Below are 14,983 nucleotides of genomic sequence, written 5' to 3'. Positions count from 1 at the left end.
CAAACGAGTGTGAACAGAATGGCAGCACGTGGTGAGAGTCCTATAGTGGCTACTGCGAAGAAAGAATGAGAAGTTGTTCAAGCACCACAAAGACTGTGGTACTGAAGATATATATCAAGCCTGAAAAGATACTGTGGGTCTGGAAAATTAAACAGACAACCAAGCCAGGAATACAGATCCTGAAATCAGTGTTGACGGAATGTAGAATTGGTTCCACAGATGGTTATTATTTGTTTCCTCCTATAGAAAACTTGTTTAAAAGCCTGTTTGTATACAATTCCTGAATATCAACAAAAGATATGAAGTCATGCAAAGAAACCGAAGAAGTGTACCACCAGAAACACAAAATAATTGTAATCAAACTGGTACTAAATAAATGGAAATATATTATTTACCTGTAAAAGAATGGAACTAAGTATCTTAAAGCTGAAAAGGAGAAAAGAAAGACAACTACATAATATAACCAAAACCTATATATATAATCTATATATATAAAAGGTTAATATGCAAAGTCTCCCCTTGGGAGTTTTTTTTTTTTTTTAAATATATTTTATTGATTTTTTACAGAGAGGAAGGGAGAGGGATAGAGAGCCAGAAACATCGATGAGAGAGAAACATCGATCAGCTGCCCCCTGCACGCCCCCCACTGGGGATGTGCCCGCAACCAAGGTACATGCCCTTGACCGGAATCGAACCCGGGACCCTTGAGTCCGCAGGCCGACGCATTATCCACTGAGCCAAACCGGTTCTGAAATCCCCTTGGGAGTTTGACTGAGAGACAGGGAGTTCAGTTGCTTGGTATGACATGCTCTAACCACCAGGAAGGAAGTGGCATGGAATAAAGGAAGGACCTGCCTGGCAGCTGGTATTCAGGGAAGGAAGGCCCCAGATGACAGCCAGGGAAGGAAGGCCCCAGCCGGCAGCTGGAAGGCCCAATAGGCCCTGATCGCCAGCCAGGCCTTGGGACCCTACCCGTACACAAATTTCATGCACCGGACCTCTAGTATATATATAAAAGGCTAAGTGACTGACCACACACCTGTCCGACCACCCAGAACATATGACGAGCACTGGCAATTGAAAAATAAATGTTGCCCTGACTGGTTTGGCTCAGTGGATGGAGCGTCGGCCTGCGGACTGAAGGGTCCCGGGTTCGATTCCGGTCAAGGGCATGTACCTTGGTTGCGGTCACATCTCCAGTAGGGGGTGTGCAGGAGGCAGCTGATCGATGTTTCTCTCTCATCGATGTTTCTAACTATCCCTCTCCCTTCCTCTCTGAAAAAAAATCAATAAAATATATTTAAAAAAAAAAAAAGAAAAATAAATGTTGACTCGCCCAAGTGCGATATTTGTCCTTGTCTGACACTGGCCTCCCATATAAAATAATTCGAAGACACTTTCTCATGATGCCAGCATTTGCAATAACTATTAATAAATCACAAGAACAAACTCTAGACAGAGTACGAATATTCCTACCTGAATCTATTTTCAGATATAGTCAGTTATATGTTGCTTTCTCTCAAAGAGCATGTGACGTTAGAGTTGTAAAAACCTCATCACAAGTGTTTTTACTCTTAAATGAGTGTTTTTACTCTAAAATGATTGTCATCTTGTTAGGTGTTTGTTGGTATTTCACTCTTTAATGTGTTACATAGGGAGATATTAGAATAAGTTTAATCAATTTATTAGTCGTTTGTATCAATGTTGTTTTTATATCATGTTTTTGTTGTTTTATATCATGTTTTTCTATCAGGTCTTTGTTGTTGTTGTATCATGTTGTTATTCTTTATTTATTAATCAATTTAAAGTATATATTATTTTCATATACATTTAACTCATTTTCTTTCAACTCAGACACTTCTATTATACAGAGAGGGAAAGTAACGATATTAAAATATTTCTTCTAATTATTTTCCTTTGAATGTGCACGAATCCGTGCATGGGGCCACTACCACATTAATAAAAAAGTCAACATGCATGGGACAATTATGCAAAACCACAAAGAAATCTTCCAACTCAACATGGACAAAAGAACCAACATGACTGAAAATGGCCAAACACCTTAACGCCACAGCACTATAAATACATACACATAGAATATCAGTTAACAAGATCCTGCACATCTTATGTCACTAAGGAAATTCACATTAAAACAATGACAAGTAACAACAGCACAGCCAAGCAACACTCAACCACCACTGAACAGGTCAGAATCCAGAACACTGAACGCACCAACTGCCTTGGTGATGTGGAGCAACTGGAACTCCCAATCACTGCTGCTGAAAATGCCAAATGCTACAGCCCATTGTGGGGATGGTCTGGAGGTTTTTATAAAACTAAATATACACTCGCCATGGGATCCAATAATTGGGCTCCATACTATTAAGCCAAAGAGTTAAACCTTTTCATCTACACAAAAGCCTACAAGGGGCTGTTTATTCATAATTTATAAAAATTGGAAGCAATGCAGAGGTCCATCAACAAGTAAATGGATTATAAATATAGTGAAGTACATACAATGAAGTCTTATTCACTACTGTAAAAAAATAATTCATCAAGCCATGAAAAGACATGATAGAAACCTAGATACATAGATCTAAGTGAAAGAATCCAATCTGCCTGCCCAGTTAGCCCAGTTACTTCGAGGATCGTACTGATATACCAATGTTGTAAGTTTGACCTCTTGACAGGGCACATACAAAAAAATCAATTAATGCCCAGCTGAAGTTTCCATCTCTAACCATCCCTTCCACCTTGAAATAAACAAAATCTTAAAATAAATTTAAAACAGGAAAATGGAGTGTGAATTTTGATAGAAGCTTTCCCATTTCCAATGCAGGTCGTCCTCCGGCCAGAAGAAATGGTAGAATATTAGAATATTCTAGAAAATTATTTTCCAAAATATTATTTTCTGATATTACCTTAATTACTGTAGACAACATGTAAAGTGTACAAACACTGTGTTCCTAATTCATATCACAAAGCCTTTCTTTTCTACACCAAAGAATCCCCAATTTGTTCCTTTTTAAAAAATATATTTTTTTTCTTGCTTTCAGAGAGGAAGGGAGAGGGAAAGAGAGAGAGAGAAACATCAATGATGAGAGAAAAATCACTGATCTGTAGTCTCCTGCACACCCGCTACTGGGGAGCCAGTCAGCAACCCAGGGATTGGCCCTGGACCAGAATCTATTCCGGGACCATTCAGTATGCAGGCCACTGGGCCTATCCACTGAGCCAAGCCAGCTAGGGCCCAATTTGTTCCTCAAGAGCAAGAATCTACCATAGAAAGCAGAAGCCCCTTAGAGATGTTATAATAATAAAGGAAAAAAAATTGTGGGGGTGGAGTAGGAACTCGGGAAGGAGTCATCCTCACCCATGGAAACCAGGTTGCTGTAGTTCTCCAACATCACATCCAGGTACAATTTCCGCTGAGCTGGGTCCAGGCATTCCCACTCCTCCTGAGAGAAATCTATGGCCACATCCCTGAATGTCAACGGTCCCTGAACAAAAAGACACATTGACCAAGAGGTCACCAGAAGAGTTCATAATGTTACCCAACATGAAAACAGTGTTAGGAGAAGAGGTTGGGTCCTAGGGGAGTATCCTGAATCACCCAATAAGATCACTTTGCCCCAGTAACATTCTCTGATGTGTCTTCTGACACTAACAAATGAGGATGAAACATGTACACAGATGCACAGTACAGATTTTCCTTTACAAGAAAATAAACTTTAAAATTAAGGCATAGCCCTGGCTGATTTGACTCAGTGGACACGGGCATATGGATTTCTGAGTGCTGTGTTGCATCATCGTTCAGGGTCAGTAGTGTATATTTCTCAGCTATAAATGTGATGGTGTGTTGGAAGTATATGAACTTCTTCTCAAGTGTAAAGCAGACCACAATGAAATGAACTTCTGTAAAGACACAGATTGTGATCCAGGTTCTCAGATGGGGCCTGTGTTTCCACATGTAACAAACTCACTTTTTTTACTTGTGATGTCAATGTGTCCACATCAGGTGCCATACCTCTGAATACACAGAAAAAGAAAACAGGAAAAAATTCATACTGAACTTTGAACTAAAAGGGTCATTAATGGAATTTACAGTTCTCATGGAAAAGGACACATATGAACCATAATCTTAGTGGAAAATTTAACATGAGTAATTTTAGAATAAGATTATTCTGCATGGTCCAGCTGGTGTGGCTCAGTGGTTGAGTGCTGCCCCATGAACCAAGAGATCAGATTCGATTGCTGTCTGGACACACGACCAGGTTGTGGGCTCAATGCCAGCATGGAGTGTGCAGGAGGCAGCGGATCAATGATTCTCTCTCATCATTGATGTTTCTGTCTCTCTCTACCTCTCTCTTCCTGTCTGAAATCCATAAAAATGTACTTGGGAAAAAATAGCTGAAATAATGTTAACAGTTTAGGCACAGAGACACACATTTTACAACTAAGAAATCAAGATGGTTTAGTGATTCCGTAAATCTCATGAATCTATTTGTGTATGATCCCCTTTGGGTTTTATATAAATACAATAAGGAGAGAAACATAAGGATACAAAACAAATTAGACCTATTATTTCCTTTTTGTAGTTGTAAATCCTCACCTGCGGAGATTTTTTCATTGACATTTTGAAAGTGGAATGCAGGGAGGTAGAGGCATGAAAGGGAAAAGACAGGGAGGGAGGGAGCAAGGAAGGGAGGGAGAGTGGGGGGGGGGGAGAGATATCAATGTAAAAGAGATACAGAGACACATGGATTAGTTGCCTACCATACGTACCCAGGACCTAGTTGCCCTGGACCAGGAATCAAACCCCCTACCACTGATCCACACCAAACAGGGGGAACAAATTTTTCTTACTAGTACATTCCTTTCAAAATTTTTGTGTGTCATTAGTGCAGAGCTATATTGTAAAAATTTAATGTAACTGAACATACATTAATAATATCATTCTTGGAGCCCTGACCGGTTTGGCTCAGTGGATGGAGCGTCGGCCTGCGGACTGAGGGGTGCCGGGTTTGATTCCGGTCAAGGGCATGTACCTTGGTTGTGGGCACATCCCCAGTAGGGGGTGTGCAGGAGGCAGCTGATCGATGTTTCTCTCCCATCAATGTTTCTAACTCTCTATCTCTCTCCCTTCCTCTCTGTAAAAAATCAATAAAATATATGTATTAAAAAAATAATAATAATATCATTCTTGGAAACTTTCTAGAAAATTCAAAAAGTGATCATGAAGGGTAAGTCCATTACATGAGTATAAAATATAATGAAAATTTAAAGATTCAAGGCCTGATTGTTTAAAGCTCCCATGCAAAAGCCAATGATCTGTAGGAAATAAAAGTAAGCCCTTCATTTTAAAAAGCAAACACAAACTAAGAATAGAGACATTTCCAGATATGAAGTAATGGTCTTTGCACAACTTTGATTAAACCCCCACTAACCCTTCTTACTGAGCAAGGGGGACTATTAACTCTACAGTGAGTGCAGCACCTCTGCCACGTGAACATCATGTTGACTGAGACAATGGGTATCAGGTGACTAAGGTACCTGGAAGGACAGGTCACCACTACTGACATTACTGGCAAAAATACTTCAATTAAGAAATCATTATGTGGAAATAATCACAAATAAACATTAATTTTTGCACCTGTCAATGCCCGTGTAACTCTCATATTCTGTAAGCTAATAGTACATTTACCTACCAAGTCTTTCGTACTAATCTAGTGAGCAAATCTCTTCTATTTACTCTTCTTTCAGAACTTTCTGAGCTACTCTGAGCAGTCAAATGTGCATTTTCTTACCCCATATCAAGAGGCTGATGCTGCAGCCACTTGAACCTAAAACCTACATTTCCCTCTTCAAGATATACGAGCCTCTGACCCCATCCTAATAGGGATGGTATAAATGGCTGCCTTTCCAGGTGGATCTGTCACAAAAGGGATGTTCTGAGTAGTTCAAAGTCATTAATTAAAGGTGGCAATGCTTCCTGACCTTGGGGAGGCTGCATAAAATGAATGCAGAGAAGGCTCTGGGACAAAGGAGAGAAGTATAGCCGGGCCAGAGTGGCTCAGAGGAAGAACGCTGACCTATGAACCAGGAGGGCAGGTTCCCATTCCTGGTCAGGGCACACGCCAGGTTTCAGACTCAATCCCCAGTGGGGGGGGTGTAGGAGGCAGCTGATCAATGATTCTCTCTGCTCATTGATGTTTCTATCTCTTTCTCTCCATCTCCCTTACATTCTGAAATCAATAAAACATATATTTAAAAAGAGAGGGAAATATAGAAAATGCTGACCTGACTATCATAAGAAAAAAGGAAAGAAATAAGGAAAGGAAAAAAACTTGGAAAGGCAAGAACATCAAAAGTAGAGAAATATGGAGAAGAGGAAGGAGCCCCAGAGAGATGGAGGGGACTAAGAGGGAGAGGGGTCCTGGTGCACAGAAGTGTGGGCAACAAAGGGGGTGCCAGCTTCAGACAGAGAGACTGGTTCAGAAGAGAAGAATTGGTGGGAAGGACTGCAGGCACAGAAAGGGGGGTTTAGGGATGACGGGGCACAGGGAGAAGCAGCACTGAGTCAGCCAGCTGTGAGTAACAGGACAGACTGTAACAGGGGCAGAAGAGGAGACACAGGTGTGGGAAGGGAAAGAGAAATATATCAACAGATGTTCAAGGAAAAGCAAACACAGCCACTGACACAGGACACATCTTTTACCTGAGAAGCAGCCATTTAGTCCTGGTCCTGATCGGGGTCTGAGATGTTTTCTCAGGTGACACTATGTTGAGGAGTCACAGAATGTGCCTTCAAAGAAGTCAGCACAGCTTGTTAATCAGCTCACCTCACACACACAGTCAGAAGGACCTGCAAATGAGGAAAAGGTCATGCCCTCCTGTCCTTGGTCACAGGAGAGAGGAACAATGAGCTCCTACTTGGAGACCACACTGGGAATTTTCTAGTGTCTGTCTTCATGTGTCTCTCCTTCCAAAGACTTCCACTAAGTCCTAAAGAAATGAGAACGTGAATTGCTGCCTTGACCTCCCAAACCAAACAGAGCACCCCCTTAACTCCCCTAAACAAAGCCTGGTCCCCACTCTCACAAAGGCATCCTGCAACCCTCCTGTTAATCCCTGGCCTCACCTTCCAATCACATGGAGCTCCTCAGTAACCAATGATGCCCCACCCAGAGCAGCTGTCCAACTCCACAGGGGAAAGCCCACCTGAGGGCATTTCTTAAAGCTCCTCAGGGGATCTGAGAAGAGCCAGAGGATTTATCTCAGATGTTTTTAAATAATAAATGAAGTGTCACACATAGAAAAAGTAAATCCATGGAAGCACACACAACCCCCACAGACCACAGCAACAAAGCTAAGGCTTCTAGTATTCCTTGAAAAAGCATCAGGTGATGGATGACAGATTCAGGTCACCTCCTCCTTGCCATCCTAGGAAATGACAAGAGACCCATGACCAACAGATAAGTCTCTCCCCTCTGAGTGACTAAGGGTTGCAACTGGAAGCAAATAATAATAAAATTACCAAGTCTCATAATCTGGAGATTTGTCATTCTCATTCAAATCTGTATAACTAAAACAATTCAGCCAATGTTAAATTAAATATATAAGCACACCTAGGCAGCAAGACTCAGTGGTTGAGCTTGAACGTATGAACCATAAGGTCAGGGCATATGGGCAGGTTGCAGGTTAGATCCTCGGTGTGGGGCATGCAGGAGGCAGCAGATCAATGATTGTCTCTACTCATTACTATTTCTATCTGTCTCTCTTTCCCTCTCCCTGTGAACCTGAAATCAATAAAAAATATACTTTAAAATCTGTATCTATAAAGCCTGGTATATCACACCTTAACCATCCACATCCCATCAGCTCACCTCTCATTCAAATTAGGGTTCCCCTCCTCCCACTACTATGTATTTCTGTCTGTGGATCTGTCTCTGTCTCCTGCTCCCTTTCTCTCCACTGTGGTCCTTTCCTGTGTCCCCCCCTCTCTCCTGCTCTCTCTCCCCTTTTCTCTCTGTCTGTCCTACACCTGGACCATGAAACTCCTGAAACCTCCTTCCCTTCAGGGGCTCTTTCTCCTGGTCTCTGAGGCTCCATCTCCACACACGTCTGCGTCTTCCCCTCCCCACGCCCGCGGCCCCTCTGCTGCCTGTTCCCGTCTGTCCCGCTCCCACAGCTGCTGACTCAGGGCTGCTCCCTCTGCTCCCTCATCCCTGAGCCCCCCTTTCTGTCCCTGCACTCGCTCCCCAACTCTTCTCCTCTGAACCCGTGTCTCTGTCTCAAGTGCCTCCTCCTGTGCGGACCCCACTTCTGCTCCCCAGGACCCGCTCCCTCTCAGCCCCCCTTCCTCTCTCTGGGCTCCCCCTCCTCCCTGTGTCTCCACTTCCTTCCTCCTCAGGCTCCTTTCCCGAGTGACCCCCTCACTCCTACCGTCCCGTCCAGTCCCCCCCACACCCTCTATGGGCCCCTCTCTGTGGACCCCTCGCTGCCCTTCCTCCCGCCCACGTGTCTGTCTCTCACTCCCTCTCCTGACCCCCCAGCCTGGGTCCCCGCCCCCACAAAGCCCCTCCCTGCGAGCAGGTCGCCTCTTCAGGGGACACCGCGTTCTTCCCCCTGAGCCCCCCATGGACACTGTGCTCCCCGGCAGGCAGACCCCTTATTAAATGGGGGTGTGCCTAGGAGGGGGGTGCAGACCCCCAGGCCGGGAGCCATCCGGGCTCTTTGGGCAGAAAGCGCCGGGCGGGGGGAGGGGCGCAAAGGGCGGGAACCCCCTGACCCAGACTCTCAGCCCCGCGGGGAGGACCGGCGGCCCCGGGAACGGTTTTCAGCAGGAAAACCGCGCGGCAGGCGGTGGCCACAGCCACAGGCGGAGAGACCACGGGCCGGGGCCTCCGTTTCCTCCCAAAGGAACGTGGCGCCCGCACCGCGCAGCCTCCCGGACGCGGACTCACCGCTGAGAGAGGCTCCGGGGCGGGGACCCCAACAAGGACTTCAGCGCCGGCAGCGCCCTCAGCCTTCCCTGCGGGGAGGGGGACCGGGAGCGTCAGCTTTAAAGACAAACACCCTCCTCAGGGGGAACCGCCACCTTCCCCTCCACGGCCGCTTCCGCGTCTGCAAGGAACTGCGCATGCGCCTCCCTGCGGGGTGGGCGGGGCCAGAGCCTGAGCTGAGCGACTCCGCGATGGGGGCGGGGCCGAGCCCGGGGGCCAGGCCTGTGCAGGGACAGAGGGAGGGAGGGAGGGGCAGGAGCGAGGGGGCAGCCCTGGTTGCTTGCATCTCGCTCCTATTGGGGACAGCCTTTCCTTGTTCATTGCGTTTGAATTACCCACATCATTACTCCTAATATTTGTAACATTGCTTTCCACAATTAACATTATGGTAACCTCCATAGATTCAATTTTGGATAAGATCTTTGCTACACACATTATATCTGTAAGATTTCTCTTACATGTATATTGACTAACTGGAGGTCCGGTGCACATATTTCATGCACTGGGGGTTGGGAGGGGGGGGTGTCCCTCCAACCCTGGGGGGGATGTCTGACTGACAGCTTAGCCCTCAATCGTACATCCTACATCCTTAGTGCTGCCGTGCAGGTGTGTGTGTGTGGGGAGGGGTGGAGGTGGGAGAGGCTCCTGCCACTGCTGATGCACTCACCAGCTGTGAGCCCAGCTTTTGGCTGAGCTGAGCTCCCCCTGTGGAAGCACAGGGACAACCAGGGGGCAACTCCTGCGTTGAGCATCTGCCCTCTGGTGGTCAGTGTGCGACATAGCAACTTGTTGACAGATCATTTGATCATAATGGTCGCTTAGGCTTCTATATATAGATGTTTAGTAATGCTTAACTCTAGGTTAAATATATTGTCCTATTCATTATATTTTAACACCATCCCCCAGTATGTATTTCTGATGCTGTGAACACTCATCCTGCCTAAAGTCCTTCCAAATTCAGTTTGTAATTTTTCTCTAATGTGAAGAACTGTGATATTTATTTCCATATGTCTGTGTCTTTCTCTTCCCATGCCTGTGTCCCCTCTGCAGCCTCTGTTAGTCTGTCCTGTTACCCACAGCTGGCTGGCTCTCAGTGCTGCCTCTCCCTCTGCTGTCTCATCCCTAAACCCCCCTTTCTGTCCCTGCACCTGCTCTCCTAATTCTTCTCTGAACCAGTGTCTCTGTCTGAAGTGCGGCCTCCTGTGTGGCCCCCACTGCTGCTCACCAGGGCTCCTCTCCTTATCAGCTCCCCTCCTCTCTCTGGGGCTACCTCTTCTCCAACCTACTTCTCCACTTTCTTCCTCCTCAGGTTACTTTCCCGAGTTACCCCCTCACTCCTACCATGACAGTCCAGTCCCTCCCACATCCCCTCTGATCCCTCACTGACCCTTTCTCCCTCCCAAGTGTCTGTCTCTCTCATTCCCTCTCCTGATCTCCTCACAGCCTGGTTTGCTGCTTTCTGCCTCTGCTTTGCAGTCAAGTCTCCCATAAAGCTCCTCCTTACAGGGCAGGTGGCCTCTTATGGGGACACCATGTTCTCACCTCATGGAAACTGTACTCTCCCAGGCAATCTAGGCTTGTTATTTTATTTTTTTGAAACAAAGACAACAAACCAGGGAGCAAATCTGAAATGCTCCCTTCAAGCCTCTTACTAAATGGGTGGATTGTGGGGGGTCAGCAGGGAAGTGTCTGCAGATCCCAGGCCTGGAGCCATCAGAGCTCCAAGGGCCTTGAGGCGAAGTGGGTGTGGATGAAAAGGGGCCACATGCTCACCTGGTTAACTCAGGGAAGGCCTGCATGATGGCCTTGCAACCTCAGATACCTAAAGTAACCACAAAGGATGGTCTGAAATGAAAGGTTTTCATTAAAAAGCAGTTTAGAGTGGACCCCCCAACCCCCATGCACGAATTTTGTGCACTAAGCCTCTAGTCAACAATAAAGTGGGAAAAGTGGTGCAAAGGATTAGATTCCACCTGATTCATCTCCTGAGTTGTTTCCAGAGTTTAAACTTCATGGGATGGGAGGGTTGCATGGGATATGCCTCAACACATCGCCATAGGGTAGTCTTAAGCTGAGCACAGTGTGGCAAGTGTGGGCAGAAACCTATGGAGGGGAGGGGCCAATTCAAGGCCGAGCCTGGCCTTATTTATTTCTCTTATCTTTCCCTTGATCACTGCATTTGCCTTACCTAATTTTTGTAGGGCTTCAAGATCATTACTAACAAAATGTGTAAGATTCCCTTCAAAAATTAATATTATGGCACTAGCCAGTTTTCCTCAGTGGATAGAGTATTGGCCTGAGAACTGAAGGGTCTCAGGTTTGATTCTGGTAAGGGCTAGTGGCCGGGTTGAGGATTCAATCCCCAGTGGAGGACTTGCAGGAGGCAGCCGATCAATGATTCTCTCTCATCAATGATGTTTCTACCTCTCCCTTACTCTCTGAAATCAATATATATATACAAATTTGTATTATGATGTTCCTCTAAAAATTCAATGTTGAATGAAATCTTTGTCACACAAAAGAAAAAAATTACACTTTTCTTCATAAGAACATTCCACCTACCAAAAGAACTATACACCACCTTTAAATATGCACAAAGTACTATACTAAGAGAAATCATTTGATGGGCCATCAAACAATTCCTGACAATTTTGAAGAGAATTCAAGTCATACAAAATATGTCTATGACCTCAATGGATTGAAGATAGAAATCAATAAAAGAAAAATCTCTTGGAAATTGTCAAGTATTTGGAAAATACTAACATGCTTGTGACTAACCATGGGACAAAGAAAAACTAAAGTGGACATTAGAATGTATTATTGAGGTGAAGTGGTAAAAAGCTAGGATAAGGGAAGTAGAATAAGGAAAACTGAGACAAATTAGACAAGACCAAACAATCTGAGCAATTTTCAGCCAGCTAATAAATCACAAGGATATCTTCTCTAACCAAGGACACTTAGGAGCAAATGCTTTACTCATTCCAGACAGTCCCCAGGGCAAGCTGGTTTCAGTCCGTCCCCATTTCAATAACATTCTTTAAAAATAAAACCAACCAGAAAATAACCCCAGCCCCTTTACACATATTTTCATTAATTAACATACTGAAGATCACATCTGAAGAGTTAATGAATATTCTATGAAGACCCTTCCCAAAGACCTCCCCTAGCATACCAGCCCTCAAAAGGAACACTAAAAGCCTCAAGACCAAGAATCCTCAGCTGGCTCTAGGAAGAGCACACCCATGCCTTGTATCTTTGCTGTTTTCCTCCTAAACTTTAAGGGAACCGAGTTTTACAGCCACAGAAGTAGCGGGCAGCAGCAGCTACACCCCAGCTAACCCCCTGAAATGGGCTGTAAGGCCCCCATTTTCCTGACTTTCCTCTTGCTTCTCCTAACGTAAGCCCTGTTTCACTATCTCTAGCTTTAATAAGAATACTCTCAAAACTCATCTGGACTCTTATTGTGAAAGGTTTCTACACAAAGTCAAAAACCCACACATTAGGGAGGGGGCTGTTAGGCAGACCCAACCTGGGCCCAGACCCCATGATAACATTCTGAATCCAGTGAAAAGAAATCAGTACTCAATCTCAAAAATAAAGAAAGAAAATAACAGCATTTAACAAAGTTAAAAAGAACATCAGAGCCATGTCCCTCATTTAGACATTGCCAGGGTTTTGAGTTTTAACTTCATATTACTCCTCACATTATTTTGTAATGGTAAGTTTTAACAATCAGGGATGAATCGTATTTAAATGTTTTGAGTAATGCCTGCAAATCAAGTCATTCATTTTTGAAGTCTGGATCATTGAAATATGGTACCATAGGCAGCTGGAAAATTAAGGTCACTATAAACAAAACATGTATTACTTTGGGATGGGAAAAAATTTGAAGTGGAGGACATTGGGTGTCAGATGCCATGGTAACAGTACCGGAAACCTCACTTTCCCTGGTAGGTAAGCTGGTTCTGAATATGAACACCAATCACAAAGAAATGGTGGAAAAGCCCCAGGCATTTGGCAATGGAGATGGTCTCGTTACAAACCACATCTACAATCTTGGGGACTATTTCCTTCATCCCTCTATTTCCATTTACTTTACTGTGTGCTTGCTGACCTCCCCATACTTGATTTTCAAGCACCAACCATGGCAAACTCACACATGAAAAGACTTCAGTTCACAAACATGTGTCACTCCAACACTTTTGTTGAGCCACAGACCTGAAGGAACACTTTTTCTTCATCTTCATAAAACACTTACTTTGTCCCTGGGTCAGATGCAGCCAGAGTACTGCACAGCTCTGCTGATCTGAGTTGCTCTGAGTCCATATATTCTTTTGAATTCTCCTGGACTATGTCAACTATCTGGGCAGGTTCCTTCTCGAACCCTGCCCACTACACTAACTGTTGGACCCGAGCCTCTCTGACTAGGGACTGGACCTTCTTGGATGCCAGGTCTTAGACAGAGAAGCAATGAGAAGTTGTGAGTGTATACGAATCAGTCTTTATTGCAAAAGCCAGGGGCCATAATGCCAACAGACAAAATAGCTCTTCACAGCAAAATTCCATACACGGCAGCTGCACACTGGCTGGTGAACACTGGCTGGTGAACACATACATCTCTTCCATAAAGCGGCAGCACCCTCAACAGCCTCTGTACCTAGAGCCTCACATAGCAGCAGATCTGAACTCTCTGCCCTAGCAGCTTCTCCTGTCTCCCCTGCCCGATAAGCCTGGTCTCTGTAGCCTTACTTAGTAACTACCTCTGAGCTTCTCTCTCAGCACACTGGCTGGTTAACATGGCAGTTATATCTAAGCTCTTAGCCTTACATCATAGCAGTACCAGCTCTCAGCTCCAACTGAGCTCTCTAGCCTTAGTAATGTACTTTTAATAGTACTTACACAAAAGAGGCAAGTTGCCAACAGTGACATCAATGATTTGGCTTCAGCAAGGCATGCATGCACACTGTTCCATAATTCTTGTCCTCACACCTGTTTATGGTTGCTCAGCCCTGAACATTTGATTAAGATTCCCATGTTCAGAGTGGCCTTGACCGTCTGGCATACTATCAACAAGGCCTCCACACTCTAATTAGCCTTGACTATCTGAAAACTCTGGCATGGCTCCCACACCCTGTCATCATCTTATATACATTTTCAAGTCACAAAGTCTCAACACAATCCACTGATTTATGTATGCCCTGGTGTGTTTAATAGGAAAAATGAAAGTGAAACATATAATCTGGGTCAAAGTGTGTGGAAGAAATGGTTAGAAAAAATATATTAAATTAAGAAATTGTAATGCCACCCTGGCCGGTTTTGCTCAGTGGATAGAGTGGCGGCCTGTGGACTGAGGGGTCCCAGGTTCGATTCTGGTCAAGGGTATGTACCTTAGTTGCAGGCACATCCCCAGTGGGGAGTGTGCAGGAGGCAGCTGAATTGATGTTTCTCTCTCATTGATGTTTCTAACTCTCTATCCTTCTCCTTCTCCCTTCCTCTCTGTAAAAAATCAATAAAAAAAAATGTAATACCATCCAAAATGAACCATGAAATATATTGCTTCTTACCCTAATTTGAAATCAACATTTTAATATCCTATGGAAATCTATTCTTTAAGTAATATAATTTAGTATTGGTTTTCTTTCATAATATAGACAATGCATTAGTTTTTAAAAATTATCTTACACAAAGTATATAAATAGCAGTTAACAATAATTTTCAACAACCATATCCTACAATAGAACTCATAAGTGCGGCAAATAAAGAAATGTAATGATGTATTAGCAGGAAAAAAAATCAGGGTCTTTCCCAACCAACAATCAGCATTTCCCAGAGTAAAGGCTATCTCACATTTTCTACATAGTAAGGATGCCACACGAAAGGCTTTGCCACATTCTCTACATTTATAAGGCTTCTCTCCACTATAAATTTTCTATGTTGAGTAAGTTTTGAGCAGTGGATAAAAGCGCTAGCACATTCTC

The 14,983-nt window shown here is 44.3% G+C and overlaps 2 protein-coding genes across 10 annotated transcripts in view; both read right to left on the bottom strand.

The window, feature by feature from the left end:
- LOC111828438 (zinc finger protein 501-like) overlaps positions 1 to 14,983 on the bottom strand; it is an 84,938-nt gene that overhangs the window by 61,528 nt on the left and 8,427 nt on the right. The window lies entirely within an intron of this gene.
- LOC102416810 (zinc finger protein 420-like) overlaps positions 1 to 14,983 on the bottom strand; it is a 35,225-nt gene that overhangs the window by 14,567 nt on the left and 5,675 nt on the right. Inside the window, exons 1-5 of one of the 9 annotated variants that reach the window (XM_023764955.1) lie at positions 8,967 to 9,153; positions 7,629 to 7,799; positions 6,719 to 6,865; positions 3,984 to 4,029; positions 3,374 to 3,500 (exon numbers count right to left, since the gene is read on the bottom strand). In XM_023764955.1, coding sequence (XP_023620723.1) covers positions 3,374 to 3,500; positions 3,984 to 4,025 — 169 coding nt within the window. In that variant the 5' untranslated portion in view covers positions 4,026 to 4,029; positions 6,719 to 6,865; positions 7,629 to 7,799; positions 8,967 to 9,153. Of the gene's footprint in view, positions 1 to 3,373; positions 3,501 to 3,983; positions 4,030 to 6,718; positions 6,866 to 7,628; positions 7,800 to 8,966; positions 9,169 to 14,983 lie in introns of those variants that run through there. The other 8 variants (XM_023764962.1, XM_014466853.2, XM_023764957.1 and 5 more) reach the window with 8 other exon arrangements.

The sequence above is a fragment of the Myotis lucifugus genome, unplaced genomic scaffold (assembly GCF_000147115.1).
Source record: "Myotis lucifugus unplaced genomic scaffold, Myoluc2.0 scaffold_365, whole genome shotgun sequence".
NCBI lineage: Eukaryota > Metazoa > Chordata > Mammalia > Chiroptera > Vespertilionidae > Myotis > Myotis lucifugus.
The sequence above is the reverse complement of the archived record's forward strand: the minus strand, read 5'-3'. Positions and strand labels throughout refer to the sequence as shown.